This window comes from Elephantulus edwardii, unplaced genomic scaffold (genome assembly GCF_000299155.1).
Source record: "Elephantulus edwardii isolate Elephantulus edwardi_28Jun2011 unplaced genomic scaffold, EleEdw1.0 scaffold00061, whole genome shotgun sequence".
Lineage (NCBI taxonomy): Eukaryota > Metazoa > Chordata > Mammalia > Macroscelidea > Macroscelididae > Elephantulus > Elephantulus edwardii.
Window position 1 is genome coordinate 14,921,524 of NW_006399811.1, and position 17,801 is coordinate 14,939,324.

At 40.4% G+C, this 17,801-nt stretch overlaps 1 protein-coding gene across 1 annotated transcript in view; it reads left to right on the forward strand.

Moving 5' to 3' along the window:
• The window catches only part of LAMC2 (laminin, gamma 2), an 89,850-nt gene extending 79,512 nt beyond the window's left edge, over positions 1 to 10,338 (forward strand). The window contains exons 18-22 of the mRNA XM_006887751.1: positions 3,998 to 4,143; positions 4,664 to 4,778; positions 6,060 to 6,259; positions 9,977 to 10,135; positions 10,231 to 10,338. Coding sequence (XP_006887813.1) covers positions 3,998 to 4,143; positions 4,664 to 4,778; positions 6,060 to 6,259; positions 9,977 to 10,135; positions 10,231 to 10,338 — 728 coding nt within the window. The remainder of the gene's footprint in view (positions 1 to 3,997; positions 4,144 to 4,663; positions 4,779 to 6,059; positions 6,260 to 9,976; positions 10,136 to 10,230) is intronic.
• The last annotated feature ends 7,463 nt before the right edge of the window (positions 10,339 to 17,801 follow it).

Below are 17,801 nucleotides of genomic sequence, written 5' to 3' on the forward strand. Positions count from 1 at the left end.
TATCTGCATATATATGTATCTGCATATATATGTACCTGCATTTGTGTACACTGTATATATATTCACATATATATGTAATAACACACATGGAAGGATAGTTATTGAAGCTTCTTAGATATATCTAAATAACTCATGGAATTGCTTTATTGGGTCAAAAAACTTGGGACTTAGTCTCAGAGAACTTAGTTAATTAGCAGAATACAAATACAATTCACAAAGAATATTCTATATCCTAGTTTCGTGAGTAGTATCTTCAATCATAAAAGCTAGCAAGTGACTAAGTCACAACTATAAGTTACTTCTTGTGTGAGTCAAAAGAGGATGAAGGAAATCAAGGGCTCAAAGAAGGTATTCTTCACAGTGCTAGTAATCCACATGAGCGTCTTCTGAGAACTGAAGAACCAGGTGCTGAAGAACCCAGTTGTCGCTGCCAACCTTTCTGATCAAGGACACAACAGGTCGTAGATAGAATGGGAGAAAATGTAGAACAAGACTCAAATATATAAAAAAAAAAGTCAGACCTGTTTGATCAATAGAGACTAGAGGATCCCTCGAGTCTCTCACCATAAGATATAATTTGAACTTGAAATTTAAGATATTTCTGTAAGTCACCTTTCAGCTGGGTAATAAAAGAAACAATGTTATCTGTAAATAATACACTTCTTTAAACAGTAAACTACATGACATCAAGCTGTCAACATTTGTCCAACAGCAAAGATGAAGAGATAAGAAAGAGAAGGGATATAGATCAGTGGAAACAGAACAAGCAGAATAGAAATAATGATAATGCTAAATTACTGTAAAAATTGCAAACAATGCCATAGAACAATTTGAATAAAATTTGTTAAAGGAAGCCCAATTTGTTGTGTAAACTTTCACTTAAAACACAATGAAATATTTTTTAAAGCCAATTTAAAAAAATGGAGATCATAAACATGTGATTGGACAGTAGAGAAAGGCAATGCTTTTTATGCATAGTAAAGAACTTGTCTGAATTATATTAAAATGTTTGGTGGAAGGTAAAATGTCTAAGTGATGAATTTGGATGTCTTGCCGGGATAAATCTTCTAAGGAAGATTTATAAAGAAGCCCACTTGGTTTCTTACCACTTAGTAGTAAGAATAGGAGAGGCAAGAGATAGACTTAAACATGAACTCTACAAAAGGAGAACAAACCATAAAGATCTGAAAACTTATGTTGTTCAAGATAAGGGCATGTATTTTAGAATGTTCACCAAAGACATGGTTACGCAATCTTCTGTTAAAGAGATTAAGCCTGTGAGTGATGGACCTAAACAATTACTGAAACAGAAAAACCATAAAGTTAGACTGAAGGGGACAAAGGAAGAGCAAATATAAAGAACTCTTCGAATCCTGCAGGAAACAGCTCTCTTAGTAAAGAAAAGGACTATTCCTTATAGCAGTGCTGCCCAGCTTGCAAAAAGTAGGGCCTCAGTCTTCTGGGTTTCAAAGACTTAGGCCATGGCCTCCTAGGCTTCAAAGAAACATAGGTTCACTAGGTTGGTTCTTCTGGAGTGTGAGGCTGCAGGTCATGAGTGCCATGGAATGGGGCCAAACTGCACCAATCAGGACACCACCAGTCATGATACCTAGAGAACATGTTCAAGTTGACCAGAATTTCATTTTATGTAAATCCACAGTCAGTGGTCATGGAAGCAGCAGTCAAGAAATAAAATTATATATGTTGTTGTTATGTAGTATGGAATTGGCTGTAACTCATAGGTATCCTATGTACAATAGCTCTGAGCCCTGCTCTATCCTGAACCAGTGTCACTACTCTGACACATCTATCTCCATTCCCCCAGTTACTAAATTAATCCGTCTCCTCCAGGGTCTTCCTCTCCTGCGCTGTCCCTCAATCCTTCCAAGCATGATGTCCTTCTCCAAGGATTGGTCCCTCCTGGCTACATGCCTACAGTACATGAAATGGAGCTTCAGCATTCTTATAATAGGGGAATCTGTTACCAAAAAACTTCCTTAAAAAGTTAGAAAGCCTCCCATGTTTATCGCAGCTTTGTTCACAATAGCAAAGAGTTGGAAACAACCTAAGTGCCCTTCAACAAAAGAATGGATAGAGAAGCTGTGATATATTCACACAATGAAATACTACGCTGCATTGAAAAACAAGGAACTCATGCAATATTATTTAAAATGGTGACCCTGGAGAACATTATGCTGAGTAAACTATCTTGCATTTGTAGGAATTATTATGAGTGGTTTTTTTTTTACTAGAGAGAAAGATGAATGTCACAAAAGGATAAATACTGCATAATGCCAGTGTTGTAAAATGGGACTGACATCGGGGTTTGGGGGGAGACTGAGAAAGATGGGATAAATTAAGTATACTGCATTGAAACAGATGAGGGAGGAAATTGTATAACAGGGATATATGATTAGGTATTGTCATGATAATGGATAGTGGAGTGGACTTTGGAGGATGGATTATATAAAAATGAAAACCTTTTTCTTTTACTTTGCAAAGAGAAGAGTGAACTGGGGGATGGGGTGGGAGGAGTGGACAGGGAGAAAAGTGCCACAATGAATGAATGGAAATCCAAAGTCTCTGTAAACTTTCTTTAAAATGAATACTAAAAAAGGGGGGGAGTGAAAAAAAAAGTTAAAAAGTAAAGGAGACATGTTGAGAACTAAGGCACACCTAGTCCAAACCATAACATTTTAATGACCTTGTAGGTATGTAAAAACCGAGCCATGAATAAAGAAGATTGAAAAAGATTTGTTTGTTCTTCTTGAAGTTTATGGTATATACAGTATTTTTTAGCCAACACCATAAATCAAAGTCATCAAGTTTTCTTCAGTATTCTTCTTTATTTGTTGTTCCATTTTCACATGGAGATTTCAGTGGCTGATTTTACGGGAGATTGTTAGGCTTTTCTTCTGAGTTGCCTCTGGTTGGACTTGAATCTCCAAACTTTCAGTTGGCAGCCATGTGCATTAACTGCTTGCCCCATCCAAGGACTCGCCTAAAACTAGATTAAGGACATTCATCTTTCTCTCTAGTAAAAAAAAACCACTCATAATAATTCCTACAAATGCAAGTTTTTGTGAGTATATAAACACGTAAAGCCTTTAAATCTCTTGTCTCTTTCTCTCTCACACACACACATCACAGAGAGACAGACACACACACTCACACTCACATTTTTTAAAAAAAATTATTGTTGTTAGTGTTATGTGCCATAGAGTCAACTACAACTCATATCAACACCCTTGGCACCAGCAATCAGGAAGTCAAAGACAAATTGCATTGGGAAAATCTGTTGTCCAGGACCTCTCCAGGGTGTTAAAGAGCAGCAATGTCAGTCTGAAGACTAAAGTGTGCCTGATGCAAGCCATGGTTGTTGTTTTTATTAATTGCTTGTTATACATCTGAAGGCTGGACACTGACTAAGGATGACAGAAAAATTGATACCTTTGTGTTGTGGTGCTAGAGAAGAGTAATGAATATATCATGGATTCCAAAGAGAACAATCAAGTCTGCCCTAAAGAAAATGAAACCAGAGTGCTTCTTGGAGGCAAAGAGGGTAAAACTTTGTCTCACATACTTTCAACATTGTTGTCAGGGGGGACTAGTTCTTGGAGAAGGACATTATGCTTATAAAGGTGGAGAGTCAGTACAAGAGAGGAAGGCGCTGGATGAGATGGATTGACACAGTGACTGTAGCATGGGGTCAAGTGTGTTGGAGATGATGAGATTTGCTCAGGATAGGGCAAGGTTCAGAGTCATTGTTCACTGGTAACTATGATTTATACTTTGACTATTGAGGACCTGTTATCTGATTGTCATTGGTCCCATTGCTTCATTTCTGTTACTTTGGGTTTGGGTGGCTACTGACTGTTTTTATAACTTTTGAAGGAAGCTACTAATTGTAAAGAGAAATGCCAGCTTCTAAGACAGCTGGTGTGGGAGTTTGTGAACAGAAAGTTAGATTCATTTATCACCTTGGGCTTTCAGATAGAAGCAAGGAGGATCAGACAAAAAGCTGATTCTCTCTCCAGCGACATGACCCGGCAGATGGATGAGTTCAAGCGTGTGCAGAGAAACATGGGAAACTGGGAAGAAGAAATTCAGTTGCTGTTACAGAACGGGAAGAGTGGGAGACAGGTATTCTTTTGTTAGTTTGTTCACTCAGCAAACATCCTGAATGCCTATCATATGAATAAATATAGTCAAGAGGAACCTTCACACACTCTGCTTAGAGAGGGGAGTACAAGGGACACAGAAACCTTGATGTCATTGGTTCAGCTCCACCCAATGAATCAACCCTCAAACCTGGGACTTGGACCCAAGCCTCCTAGAACCTATTTTGGGCAGATTTCTGGCTACTATTTCTGCTCCAGGAAGTACGCAGAGCTTAAAATAATGTTTTACAAACATATTCATGTCCCTGACAATGGACTAGAGTGTGACCTTCTTTCTATCTGGGCTGTGTGATTGGGTTCAATTTTTATTTTGTTGCACATTATTAAGTGGTTTGCTACAGCACTTCTCAAGTCTACAGAGAATCACAACACCCTGTTATCAGAAAGAGACATGTGTTGGGGTGGTTTTGTGAGAAGGAATACACACACTTCTCAGTGAAGGTTACACTGACTTTAATCTTGTTCTGTCTGCCTGTTTACAGAAGTCAGAGCAGCTGCTCTCCCGTGCCAACCTTGCTAAAAGCAGAGCTGAAGAAGCACTGAGCATGGGCAATGCCACTTTCTATGAAGTTGAAAACATCTTGAAGAACCTCAGAGGTGAATATTTTCATGGTTCAGCTCACTCAATCATCTCAGATGTACAACTAGGTCTTTGATTAATTTGGAATCCTCGTGTACCTCCCTAGTTGGAAGGGCCATTGGAGTATTATTACTAGATGTGTAGTAAATGTGCTTCTGAAGAAAAAACACTCATTACTGTTTGATATAATGGAAAGGTGATTGAACACGAAGTCAGAAGGCCTGGGTCTGAACCCTATGGTGTCTATCTGCATAATTATAGCAAGTCACCTAGACTTCTTGGATCCTTCTTTCTAACTTTTCAAAAGGGAAATGAACTACATTATCTCAAAGGTCCCTTTCAGACCCAACATATCACAAAAGTACTGATGCTTTGTTTTTGTAGCCTGATTGTTTCTAATATGGAAATGGAGAATTAAAATACTGTCATAGTGTATCACGCCGAGTTTGCTCATGTCAGATTATTAAAGAGTTTGCTGCAGCAATTTGGCTGCTTTGTGTGATGATAGAGTAAGTTTTGTCACAGTATCTAGGTTCCAAGAGGTATTATTTCGTGCCATGCAGTGATAGGGTTAAAGTTTCAGGCTTCTTCATTCACTGAAGAATAAAAGAAAGGTATTCCTAAACTAGAGAGCTCTGGTGAGCTCGTGGGAAGGAGCTGTGCTGCCATCCCAAAGGCGTATGATTCGAATCCTCCAGCCGCTGCATGGGAGAAACGAGCCAGTCTCCTTCCCTGTGATTTGCCACCCCTGAAAACCCACAGGAGGGTCAGCTGTGCATCAGTTCTGACTCAAGGACCCATAACAACAACAGCAACAGTATTTGTGAACTCAGGAGATCTTCTTTTTCCCCATAAAAAGCACTTCTCTATTGGTCCTCAACTATTGTCATGATTAATTTAGAGCTTAATATTTGGGCTTGAAAGTTTGGGTTTGAAAGATCCTACCCATTTTTAATGTCTTCTGAGGCCTTGACTATTGCAGTGTTGGGGACCCAGGGCAATGCCATACTTATTTTCTCTAAGCAAGGACTATTGTCCTTTGAATGCCTCCTTTAAGGTGTTTGGGCTTTTTTTTTTTCTGGATGAATGGAAAGCCAATTTGCTCTGTAAATTTTCAGTATAATTACAATAAAAAGTTTAAAACCAAAAAGTTGTTTTAGCCTGGACAGGAAAGACTAATTCTAGCTCTAATTTTCTCTATTCCCCCAGGCCCTGGAAGGCGATCACACACACTCACTTAGCCCCTTTCAAATCAAAGCTATTTTTTAATGTGCCGGATGATATTTTTTTCCTTTCAGAGTTTGACATGCAGGTTGGAGACAGAAAAGCAGAAGCTGAAGAGGCCATGAAGAGACTCTCCTACATCAGTCAGAAGGTTGTGGATGCCAGTGACAAGACGGAGCAAGCAGAAGTGGCCCTGGGCGGAGCGGCTGCTGATGCCCAGCGGGCAAAGAGCGAGGCTCGTGAGGCCCTGGGGATCACTGACGAGATAGAACAGGTACAGCTGTGGACTGGCAGGCCTCACCACACAAGGGTGGTATGGACAAAAAGGAAACATGAGGCCTGTTTTGAACACTGTTGTTCAGAGTCTTGTTATGGTCCAATTGTTGCTATGTGCAGTTGAGTCAGAACCACTTTATGACCTTCCAAAGGGTTTTCAGAGGCTATAAATCACATGGAACGAGACTGTCCATTTTTTTTTCCATGGAGAAGCTGGTAGACTTGAACCACCTGCCTTTGGGTTGGCAGTACAACTCATTACTCTCTAGGCCACCAGCATAGCGCCCAATTTACTGACTGGTTTTCTGCTGATTTTGAAAGTGGTGACTGACTGCAACTAGAACCTGACCTTTCCAGCTCCCCTTGTTGAAAATCATAACAAACAGCATTGTAAGAGGAACTATTTAAAAATCCTTTTCATATAGAATATATCTAACTATCTATAGTAAAACGATGGTTTGATTCCAGTTTAAGAAATTCTGGAGTTCTGGATCCCCTATTCTTGTGTTTGTCCTTGTCTTAATTCTGCTTATTCATGTTTCTGTTTCCTGATCATATATGCCATTCCCATGTTTGGTGTTGACGATCTGGAGAGAGACCTCCTCCCTGACCTCAAAAAATACAGCGTTGTTGTGAACACTGCTGTAGAAAGAGTGCTTGCCGACGGAACGAGAGCTGCTTAGCTCTTCATTAAGCTTGAATTCTGGAAAATCTATGTAGTTTTAGAGAAAAGTTCTAGTGGGTGTTTGTGATATCTGGATTGTTAGGCCTAATTCATCCACCACTGATTACTTGCAAAAATGATTGAAAAATGTTTACAATCAATTTCTTTTCCTCTTAATCTGTTCTGCTTAAAATACAGAATATTATGTTTAAATAAATACTCACTGCTGTTGAATGGAACCAATTTATAGCTGACTCTCCAGACTGAACAAATTATGTGAGAAGCTGAATTTTATGAAGAATAATGTGGCATCAAGATAAAAGGAAGACTTAGTAACAACCTATGTTATGCAAATGACGCAACCTTGCTTGTTGAAACAAGGAAGACTTGAAATGCTTGCTGAAGAAGATCAAAACTACAGCCTTCAGTAGGGATTACATCTCAACACCAAGAAAACAAAGATCCTTATCACTGAACCAATAGGTAACATCATGATAGATGGAAAAAAAGATTGAAGTTGTCAACAATTTATCTTTCTTGGATCCACAATAAACACCCTTGATACCACCAGTCAGGAGATCAGGAGATGTATAATATTGAGAACATCTTCTGTCAGGGGCCTCTCCAAAGTTCTGAAAGGAATGATGTCAGTGACTAAGGAATGATGTCAGAAAGACTAAGGTGCACCTAATTCAAGACATGAGTTTTCCAATCACCTCCTGTGCATCTGAGAGCTGGACATTGAATAAGGTTAACAAAATAAATTGATGCACTTGAGTTGAAGTGTTGGAGAGGACTGCTGAATATCCCATGGACTGCCAAAAGAACAAACATGTCTTAGAGAAAGTACAACCAGAGTGCTTCTTATAAGCAAGGATGATGACGCTTCTTTTCACATACTTTGGATATGTTGTTGTTGATTTTATGTGCCGTCGAGTCACTTGTGACTCATAGAGACCCTATGTACAACCCTACACCCTGCTCTAGCCTGTGTCAATCTCACTGTCTCTGACACACCCAAGCTGATACCTCAGTCACTAAATCAATCCACCTCATAGAAGGTCTTACCCTTCTGCATTGTCCCTCCACCCTCCCAAGCATGATGTTCCTCTCCAACGATTGGTCCCTCCTTGCAAAATGTCCAAAGTATGTCAGACAAAGCCTCAGAATCCTTGCCTCCAAAGAGAAGACTGGTATAACCCTCTCCAGGATGAACCTGTTTGTTTTCTTAGCAGTCCATGGTACATTCAATATTCTTCTCCAGTACCACAGGTCAAAGGCATCAATTCTCTTTCTATCCTCCCTATTCATTGTCCAACTCTCTAAAGCATAACAAGTGATTGCAAAGACCATGGCCTGTATCAGGTGCACCTTAGTCTCCAGAGTGACACCATTGCTCTTCAGTACTTTGGAGAGGTCCCTAACAGCAGACTTTCCCATCACAAATATGCCTTTTAATTTCCTGGCTGCTGTTGCCAAGAGTGTTGACTGTGGATCCAAGCAAACTAAAGCTGTGAACAATCTCAATCTCTTCATCATCCATCCTGATGCTGCCAATTGGCCCAGTGGTGAGAATCTTTGTCTTCTTGATAATGAGCCTCAATCCATATTGAAGGCTGCAGTCCTTTAATATGGATTCAATATGTACCCTCTGCAGCAAGTGCTTCAAGTCCTCCTTAGTTTTAGCAAGCAGGGTTGTGTCATCTGAATAATGCAGATTGTTGATGGATCTTCCACCAATCCTGATGTTACACTTCTCATAGAGCCCAGCCTCCTGGATAATGTGTTCTGCATACAGGTTGAAAAGGTATGGAGATAGATATAGACATAGACATGTTGTTAGGAGAGGCTATTCCTTGGAAAGATGGAGGGTCAGTGAAAGAGACAAAGACTCTCAACAAGAGGAATTGGTACAGTGACTGTGACAGTATGTCGGGATGATAAGGATGGCACACGATAGGACAGGTTTCATGTCTATTGTTTGTAGCATTGCTATGAGTCATTTGCAGCTAGGTCACACCTAACAACAAAAGCAACAATAAATCACATGGAAAGAGGTTGCCCAAATTCCTTGTGCAGAGCTGCTGGCAGATTTGAAATATCATAAAATTAAGAGTAGGATGCCACAAAATATTTGAAGTCTCTTGAGGGTAGAGATCAATTTCATGTGCTTATCTTTGAACAGCTTCTGGCATAGTGATGCCTGCAATTCGATGCTAAATAATAATAATAAATTGGTAAAGATATTGATGAATTACAAAATTACAATAAATTATCAATAAAGATATTGATGACTACAATCCCAGAGTCGCACGGTTCGAATCCACCAGATGCTCTGCCGGGGAAGGAGGGACAATCTCCTCCTGTACCAGTCAGATCTGATTTGACGGTACACACACACAAAAAATAATTTTAAAAAAAATAAAGATATTGATTAATTACAAAGGCAGAAATTTATATTGTAGGGCCTTTAGCTGCACCCTAAACCCAACCAAGTATTTGACCAAAGTCATGCAAAAGACTGGCAGCAAGAGAGCATAACTAAAAATGAAACAAATTTTTCTTCTGAGTTTCTTAAATGGCTTTTCTTATGATCACCATTTGGTGAGCATTGAGCCCTCCTCGTCCCAAGGGAGCTGTGGTGGCCCTAGTGGGTGAGGAGTTTTACTGCCAACCCAAAGGCAGGTGGTATGAATCCACTGGCTCCATGGGAGAGAGATGGACAACCTCCTCCTGTGTGGCTTACAGCCACTGAAAACTCTCTGGAGGGTTGCCTAAGACCCTCCAACTTCACAACAGTAACTTTAATTTTTTTTCTTCTTCGTCTTTTTTTTTAATAGTCTCCAGAGACAGGCCCTAACATTGACTTATTTGAGGCAAAGCCTGGGAAAGGGTGTGCCCCTAAGTCTTACTCTCTCATTGTTCTGAGGACAGATGTCTTACCTCAACATGGCCTCGTTGCAGCTGTATTTTTCCTGTAGTAGTCTTAGGGATGTTTTCATGTCTGACCCAGATTTCTCCTTCCGTCCCTGGCTCCTTTTCTCCCCCCAGGAGATAGGCCGTCTGAACTTGGAAGCCAATGTGACAGCAGATGGATCTTTGGCCCTGGAGAAAGGACTGGCCACGCTGAAGAGTGAGATGAGGGAAGTGGATGGAGAGCTGGCGAGAAAGGAGCTGGAGTTCAACGCAAACATGAACGCTGTGCAGATGGTGAGGTTCTGCTGCTTTCCAGAGGGCGTCTTGTTCATCTGGACAATAGGAGAAGCACTCTTTCAAGGCTGCTTTATATTTATTGTTTTCCTCAGGTGATTACAGAAGCCCAAAGAGTTGACTCCAGAGCCAAGAATGCTGGGTTTACAATCCAAGACACACTCAACACATTGGATGGCATCTTACAACTAATAGGTATATGAAATATCCATAACTTCCCACCCCATGCCCCAAGGCTTTCCCTGAGAAACTTACAACATCTAGCCCTGAAAGAACAGAGTCCTTAGTCCTAAGAATCTTTAGGACACTTGACTTATTTCCAAGTCCAGATCATTGGTGCATGCTTCTCTACACTTTTCTTAACCATCCAGTGCAGCCAGTGTGCTAATTGGAAGCAAAAAGAAAAAAAAAAAGCTTTATCTCACATACTTTGGACTTGTTGCTAGGAGAGGCTATTTTTTTGGAGAAGGATATCATGCTTGGAAAGGTAGAGGGCGAATGAAGGAGAGGAAGACTCTCAACCAATTGGATTAATACAGTGACTTCAGCAATGGGCTCAAGTGTGTCAGAGATTGTGTTAATGACACAGGATAGAACAGGGTTCAGATCTGTGGTTTGTAGGGTCATTATGAGATATACTAAACTTGATAGCACCTAACAACAACAACTGCAATCTGAGTCACTTAATATTTGTTGCCTTTGGTGATGGAAATTGTATGGGTCAAAGAACTTGGTGACTCAGAGAACTTGACAGTTAAGGGAGTGTTGAACAAGGCAAGGGCCCTGCAAAGGAGTCTAGAGTTGCTATTGGGAGACTGGTTGTTGTTGTTATGTGCTGTCGAGTCACCTGTGACTCACAGCAACCCTATGCAAAATAGCTCTGAACCTTGTCCTATCATGAGCCAATCTTGCTGTCTCCACCACACCTGCCCCTATTACCCTAGTAACTGTGGAAAACCAATAGATGTTTTAAATGGAGTAATAGGACCATCATTGCATATTTCCAAAAGATCCGTAGGGAGATTTTGAGTAGAGGAGAGTTTGAAGAAAGATTAGACCGAAGTTTGGGTGGGACCACTTGTCACATTGTTGAAATAATCAAGAAGGTAAGATGATGGGAGCTTGGTCTGAGGTAGGAGAGGTGATAAAGGAGAAGAGTCTTCAGTCTCTGAAGTCAATAATCATTTGCTGATTCTGCTTTTTGTTCTACCTACCAGTTCCCACTGCCATTGGATCAGTTCTGAGCCATGATGACCTCATGCATGTCATGAGTAACAGTGTGCTCCACAGGAATATTTGTGGCTGATTTTGCAGAAATTGATGACCATGCCTTTCTATTAAGGCTCCACTGGGTAGACTCAAACTGCTCACCTTTTGGTTAACCGTTTAATGTGTTAACTCTTTACACAGGTCTGGGACTTCTTGCTCCTTCTCAAATCACTTAGATCTTGATGTAATCAGTGGGGAAAGTTGACCAGTCTATGTAGATAACCCAGAAAAATGTAAACATAGTAAATCCATGAAATGTTTCAAAACAAAATTAAAGAGGGCTTAGTACATAGTATGGCAGGAAATCATATGTTCTTCTAGACCACACAAAAGAAAGTAGATTTGAGTTAGGATTCTAGATTTGGTAGAGCTGGTATGAAACATCAGTTAGCCTGTTTTATCAAGGTTCAACTAGAGTGAATATGGAACCAGAGATTTAGTAACAGCTTCTAACAACATTTAGGGGAAAAGCTCAGTTCAGCTTTTTCAGTTCAATAGAATGTCTTTAAAACCTAATCTTTCTGGGGAGTGCTATGAGACACCTATAATTGTCTACACTGTTAGACTTGTGGATCTGCTTTGGGGTCCAATGAGCCAATGAAGTAAAATAGGATAAACTAATTGCACAGCTAAAATTTTAGCAGTGTATTTTGGTGTTCTGGAAAAGGTGATGAAACTAACCCAGCCTTTAAAGAGAAAATGAGAGTAGAGGGAGAGGATCATCCCATCTTTCATTGTTGTCAAGTCAGAATTGACTCGTAGCTGATCCTCCAGTGGGCTTTCAGAAGCTGTAAATTCCATGGGGAAAGATTGCTGATATTTCTCCTGATGAAATGCTGGCAGATTTGAAACGCTTGACTTTGGGTTGGAAGTACAACTCCTTAACCACTAGGTAACCAGAGTTCCCTTAAGGAAAAGAGAAGAGAGTAGGCTGGAACTATGAAGTGCTTCCTATGTGTCCATGGAAGCTAATACCAACCACCTCTGTCAGATTCTATGCTAGGTATTTTCATGGTATGAATGAGTATCTCTTAACTCTTATAAAAATCCTATGTATTTGTAGAGGTGTTTATTAGGTGCTGTTGAGTCAAGTATGATTGATAGCAACCCTATGTATGAATAATGGATCTGAAGTTTGATCTATCCTGTGCCATCCTCATCATCTCAGCCATACTTGAGCTCTTTGCTGCAGTCACTGTATCAATCTATCCCATTAAGATAGATTGATGTCTTCCTCTTTTTCACTGACCTACCTTTCCAAGTATGGTGTCCATTTCCAAGGAATAGCCTCTACTAACAATATACCTAGAGTATGTGAGATGAATTTTTGTCATCATTACTTCTGAGAAGCTCTCTGGCTGCATTTTCTCCAAGACATATTTGTTTGTTCTTTTGGCAGTCCATTCAGTACCCTTCTCCTGTACCACAACTCAAAGACATCATTTCTTCTTCTGTCATCCATATTCATTATCCAATTTTCATATGAATAGCATGCATGTGATTGGGAAGACCATGATTTAAATCAGGTGCACTTTAGTCTTTAAATTTACATTATTGCTCCTTAGTACTTTGGAGCAGTCTTTGACAACAGACTTTTCCAGTGCAATATAACTTTTGATTTCTTGCCTGATTGTACCAAAGGTGTTTATTAGGTATCCAAACAAAAGAATTCATTGACAATTTCAATCTTTTCTCCATTTTTCATGATGTTGCCTATTTAGCCCAGTGGTGAGGATTTTTATTTTCTTGATACTGAGATGTAGTCTGTATTTAAGGCTGTAGTCTTTTATATTCTGCAGCAAGCATTTCCAGCTCTCTTTGCTTTCAGCAAGCAAGGTTGTGTCATCTATTATTTTATTTTACTGAGATGTAAACAGAGGCTGAGAAAAGAGGCTTGGTAGCCTGACTGCTAACTGAATAGTTCAAACCTACCAGCCATTCCAAAGGAGAGAGATGTAGCTGTTTGCTTCCGTAAGATTACAGCCTTGGAAAATCTATTCTGTGCTGACCTATGCAGTCACTTTGAGTTGGCTTCACAGAAAGGGGATTCCATTGAAGCTCGGATATTAATAGTGTACCAGAGGTCACATCGTAAATTGTGGATGTAGGATTTGAACTGAGTTCTCTTTGTCTTAAATTTTTGTGCTCTTTTCTAGCAGCTTGTACTCCTTCTCCATGGACATGCATATTTTGTTCTGAGGCATATTTTTTCCGATTGTCAAAGCCTGAGCGCCTCTCTGTCAGTTCAAATCCTCCAGCAGCTCCTTGGGAGAATGATAAATTAGCTCCTCTTGTGAAATTTACAGTCATGGAAAGCCAACGAAGGGTCAGCAATGATTCAGTTCTAATTCCGTGATTGAGTCTTTTTTTTTTTTTTATGACTGAGTCTTTACACGGCATAGAATTTGTGTAAATTCTTGAATGATCTCCATTTCAGGTGAAGAAAAGATCCATTAGCTCCATATTTTTGTTACGATGCTAACTTTCCTGCTTACTCTATTGAGTCTATGAAAAAGAACATATACATCATTATACGGATAGTGAGCTCAATGCAGCCAGATAAATACCCTTCCTGCAGCTCAGATGTGTGGGGCAATCTGGCCTTGGGTTTGAATTGCCTGAAGATCACTCAGGCGCATTTGAATCAGATAGGTCTGGTCAGTTTTCCTTTGTGTTCACTTGAGTTATAGTTTATGGATGAAACATACCTGAACAAATAACACTAAGCTTCATATTGGAAATAAACGAATATCTAGTCAGATTCCCACCAATTCAGGCCAGAATGAAGTCTTACATCATTTCCTAACAGCTGGAATCTATCCCCTAATAGCAAAGCATACCTTGGCCTTTATACATCCTGAAACCCAGCCAGTTTCTAAAGGTCTTCTAGTAGAAAAACAGCAAAACTATTTCCTAAGGGTGCTTCTGCAAGAATGACTTGGAGTTGACTCAGATTCAAAGGGTGAGCTGTGCTGGGCCGACGTCTTGGACCATGCTCAGTCCTCTTTGACCATTGACATTCATCTATTTGAAGCTTTAACTTTTGATTCTAACATGGAAAGAGAAGTCTAAGCTTCATACTTTTGAACAATAGGACTTAGAGGGCTGTTCATAACCCCAAGTGGCCTATCAGAATTTTCCCTAGATTATTTCTAAACACAAAATCGACCTTTTAAATGCACGATATACCTTTTGCTCTGAGCACTTGGAACTAAGAATTAGTTAACGGGACAGAAAGAATCACTTTCTGTTCGTGAAGGTTCTCTATTAAGGCTGACTATGGTCTAATCAGTTTCTCTATGTTGGTGCTTTCCCACTCCCTGAAATAGATCAGCCTGGAGGCATGGATGAAGAGGGACTGATCTTATTGGAGCAGAAACTTTTCCGAGCCAAGGGCCAGATCAACAACAAACTGCGGCCCTTAGTGTCAGAACTGGAAGAGAGGGTGCATCGGCAGCAGAGCCATTTCCGCTCCCTGGAGACAAGCATAGATGGGATCCTGCACGATGTGGAAAACCTGGAGAACATCAGAAATAACCTGCCCCCAGGCTGCTACAACACCCAGGATCTTGAGCAACACTGAAGCTGCCTTAAAGATTTCTCAACTTTTGTTCTTGGGACACAGGCTCCTGAGTTAAGGAGCCAGCTCATGTGGGTGGGGTGGGATGGGGACATTTGAACATGTTGAATGGGCGTGTTTAGGTCAGCTGAACTTGACCCCATCCCTGAAACTCTGGCCAGATGGCTATCTTATTGCACCAGTGCAATACTATTTGCTTTCTGATGCTAAGGAATGAAGCAAATAGCATTGAGTGTGAAATTGATTAAGGACCTTGGACTCCAAAGAATAGACTGGATGGAAGGACAAACTCAACAGGCAAATGATTGCTTCAGAAAAGCCATAAACTGTGAGTCCAGGAGCGTGGACCAAGCTTCTGGGTTAGAGTCAACTTATTTGTTGAATAACAGAAACACATTTTCAGACTTTGCCCTAGCATAAAAAGTTTTCTAATGCCAGACAGAGAGTGAAATCTAATCACACTATGGCCAGTAATTTATTTTTTTTTACTTGTATTGTCCTATGCTAGCTTCTTGTTTAATCAATCCCTCCATTTATCACACAGGACATAAGCATATGCTTTCAAACAGGAAGAAGCCAAAAGTTAGGACCTGTAGGCTGGCCTATTTGAAGTAGTGGCATTGAATGCCCTGCCTCGCCCCCGTGGAGTTCTCTGGGCCCAAGAGTGACATCATTTCACTGGGAAATGGCATTTTTATGAATATATTTCCTATCAGCAAAAAGTAAACAGAAAGTATTTACTTTGATGTTTCAGCCTGATAGAAGAATGTGACTTGGGCCTTTAAGGAGGTGACATTATCTAAACTTATCAACCCTGATTCTATCTCCTTTTTCAAACACTAAAAAAAAAAAAAGTACATCAATATGTTTTACCTTTCTCTCTCTCTCTGGCAGAGAATGTTCCTACTTACACTTGAGCTAGGTAGAGTTCATATCCATCCATCCTTACATCCATCCATTCATCCATCTATCCATCCACTCACCTATCCACCCATCCTAACAACAAATATTTATTGATACCTACTGTGTTCCGGGGACTAGGGGGGCTGTGGTGACAGAATCTCTGTCCTTTATACGGTTGATTGTTCAGTGAAGAAGGTACCTCTAAAAAAAATCATTCTAAACTTACAAATCACGATCCATCATCACAAGTAGTGTTTATCGCTGAGACCCTTGGTTTGCAACTTCTTTTCTCAGCACAATATATGACGCAAAGCATTCCCTTGGGGGCACTTGGGTCTTGGCTGAGATGGTCTGGGTCATACACATTTCCTGGTACTCCAGTGGTCACTCCACCCCTCTCCACAACAGATTGCAACACGTTGTTGAGTCATGATAACGCCAGTGGGAATTGCTAGAGAAATTGGAGGCACTCCCACCTCCACTCGGAAGACTGGTGCTGTTTTACCTCGGTATTGCCTTGGTTTTTTTTTTTTCATGGATATGCTTTGAAATAAAGAATGACTGTTAGATGACTGTGGTCGTTTTCTCTCTCTCTCTTTTTTTTTTTTTTTAAAAAAAAAACACAACCAAAAGCCTCTCAGCTTTAAGGTGAAGGTACCAAAACCATAACAATTAAGATGTTATGGAAATAATAATCAGTACTAGAATTAGCATCTTGGGTTCAGATTCTGAGCCTCTTGTTTTGCCCTTTCTAACCAGCACACCTATATATGTAGGTTGCCGCCTCCCAGGCATGAAGAACGGAGTGCATGAGGAGAGCCTAAGTTGAGGGAAATGATGTTCTGTCTTTTAAAAAGTAAGCTTTATGATGAAAGTAGCAACTCTACAGAGTGCTTTCATGTCTTTTAAAACAGAAAAGTTTTTAAATTTAGAAAATCATATTTCATGCCTTTTAGAAAATATCAACCCTAACTGGGAGCCCTGGTGACACAATGGATCAATGCTCGGGTGCTGAGCAGCAGGTCAGCAGTTCTAACCCACTCTCTGCTCTGTAGCAGTGAAGTCCTGGCTGTCTGTTCTTGTATGGATTAGAACCCATTCACCTTATGGATCAGTTATACTCTTTCCTATAGGGTCTCAACATCACACAACAGCTGCCCCAAGTGGTTATCTACCCTAGTAGATGAAGCAAGTATTCACTTCTGTGTTTCTTGCCCATGAACTTCTGACATGTCTGATAACTTGCCTTTGCATTCTGCTGATGTTGCTACGTGCTGTCAAGATGACTGCAACTCACTGCAATTCTATGAACAACAGATCATAACTTTGCCCTATGCTGAAGCTTCATCATGATCTTCAGCATGCTTGAACTCACTGTTAGAATCGCTGTGTCGGTCCATCTTGTTGAAATTCTTTGTTCCCCTCTTTTGTTGACCCTTCACCTTTCCCAGCACAATGTCTTTTAATGTCATCTTGACATAATCAATTATACAGCCTACACATCTCCTCCTAAAAGTAGCAACTAGTTCCCAGAATAGGTGTGTATTTGTATGTATATGTGCTTTTGTTATTAGGGGTTATCAAGGCTACTATGACTCAAAGTGACTCTATGAACAAGATATCTGAATCCTGTTCTATACCATACAGATGTGTGTGTGTGTGTGTGTGTGTGTGTGTGCGCGCGCGCGCATGTGTGCACATGAAGACCCTTGATGAGATGGATTGATTCAGTGACTGGGGTGATGCAGGTAGGTGTGTCACTGACAATAGGGTTTAGGGCTGTTGTACATAGTGTTGCTATGAGTCACAGGCAACTCGACAGCACATACCAACAACAATACAACAGTATATCTATCTCTATACACACACACACACACACACACACACACACACACACACACTTTCATTGTGTTG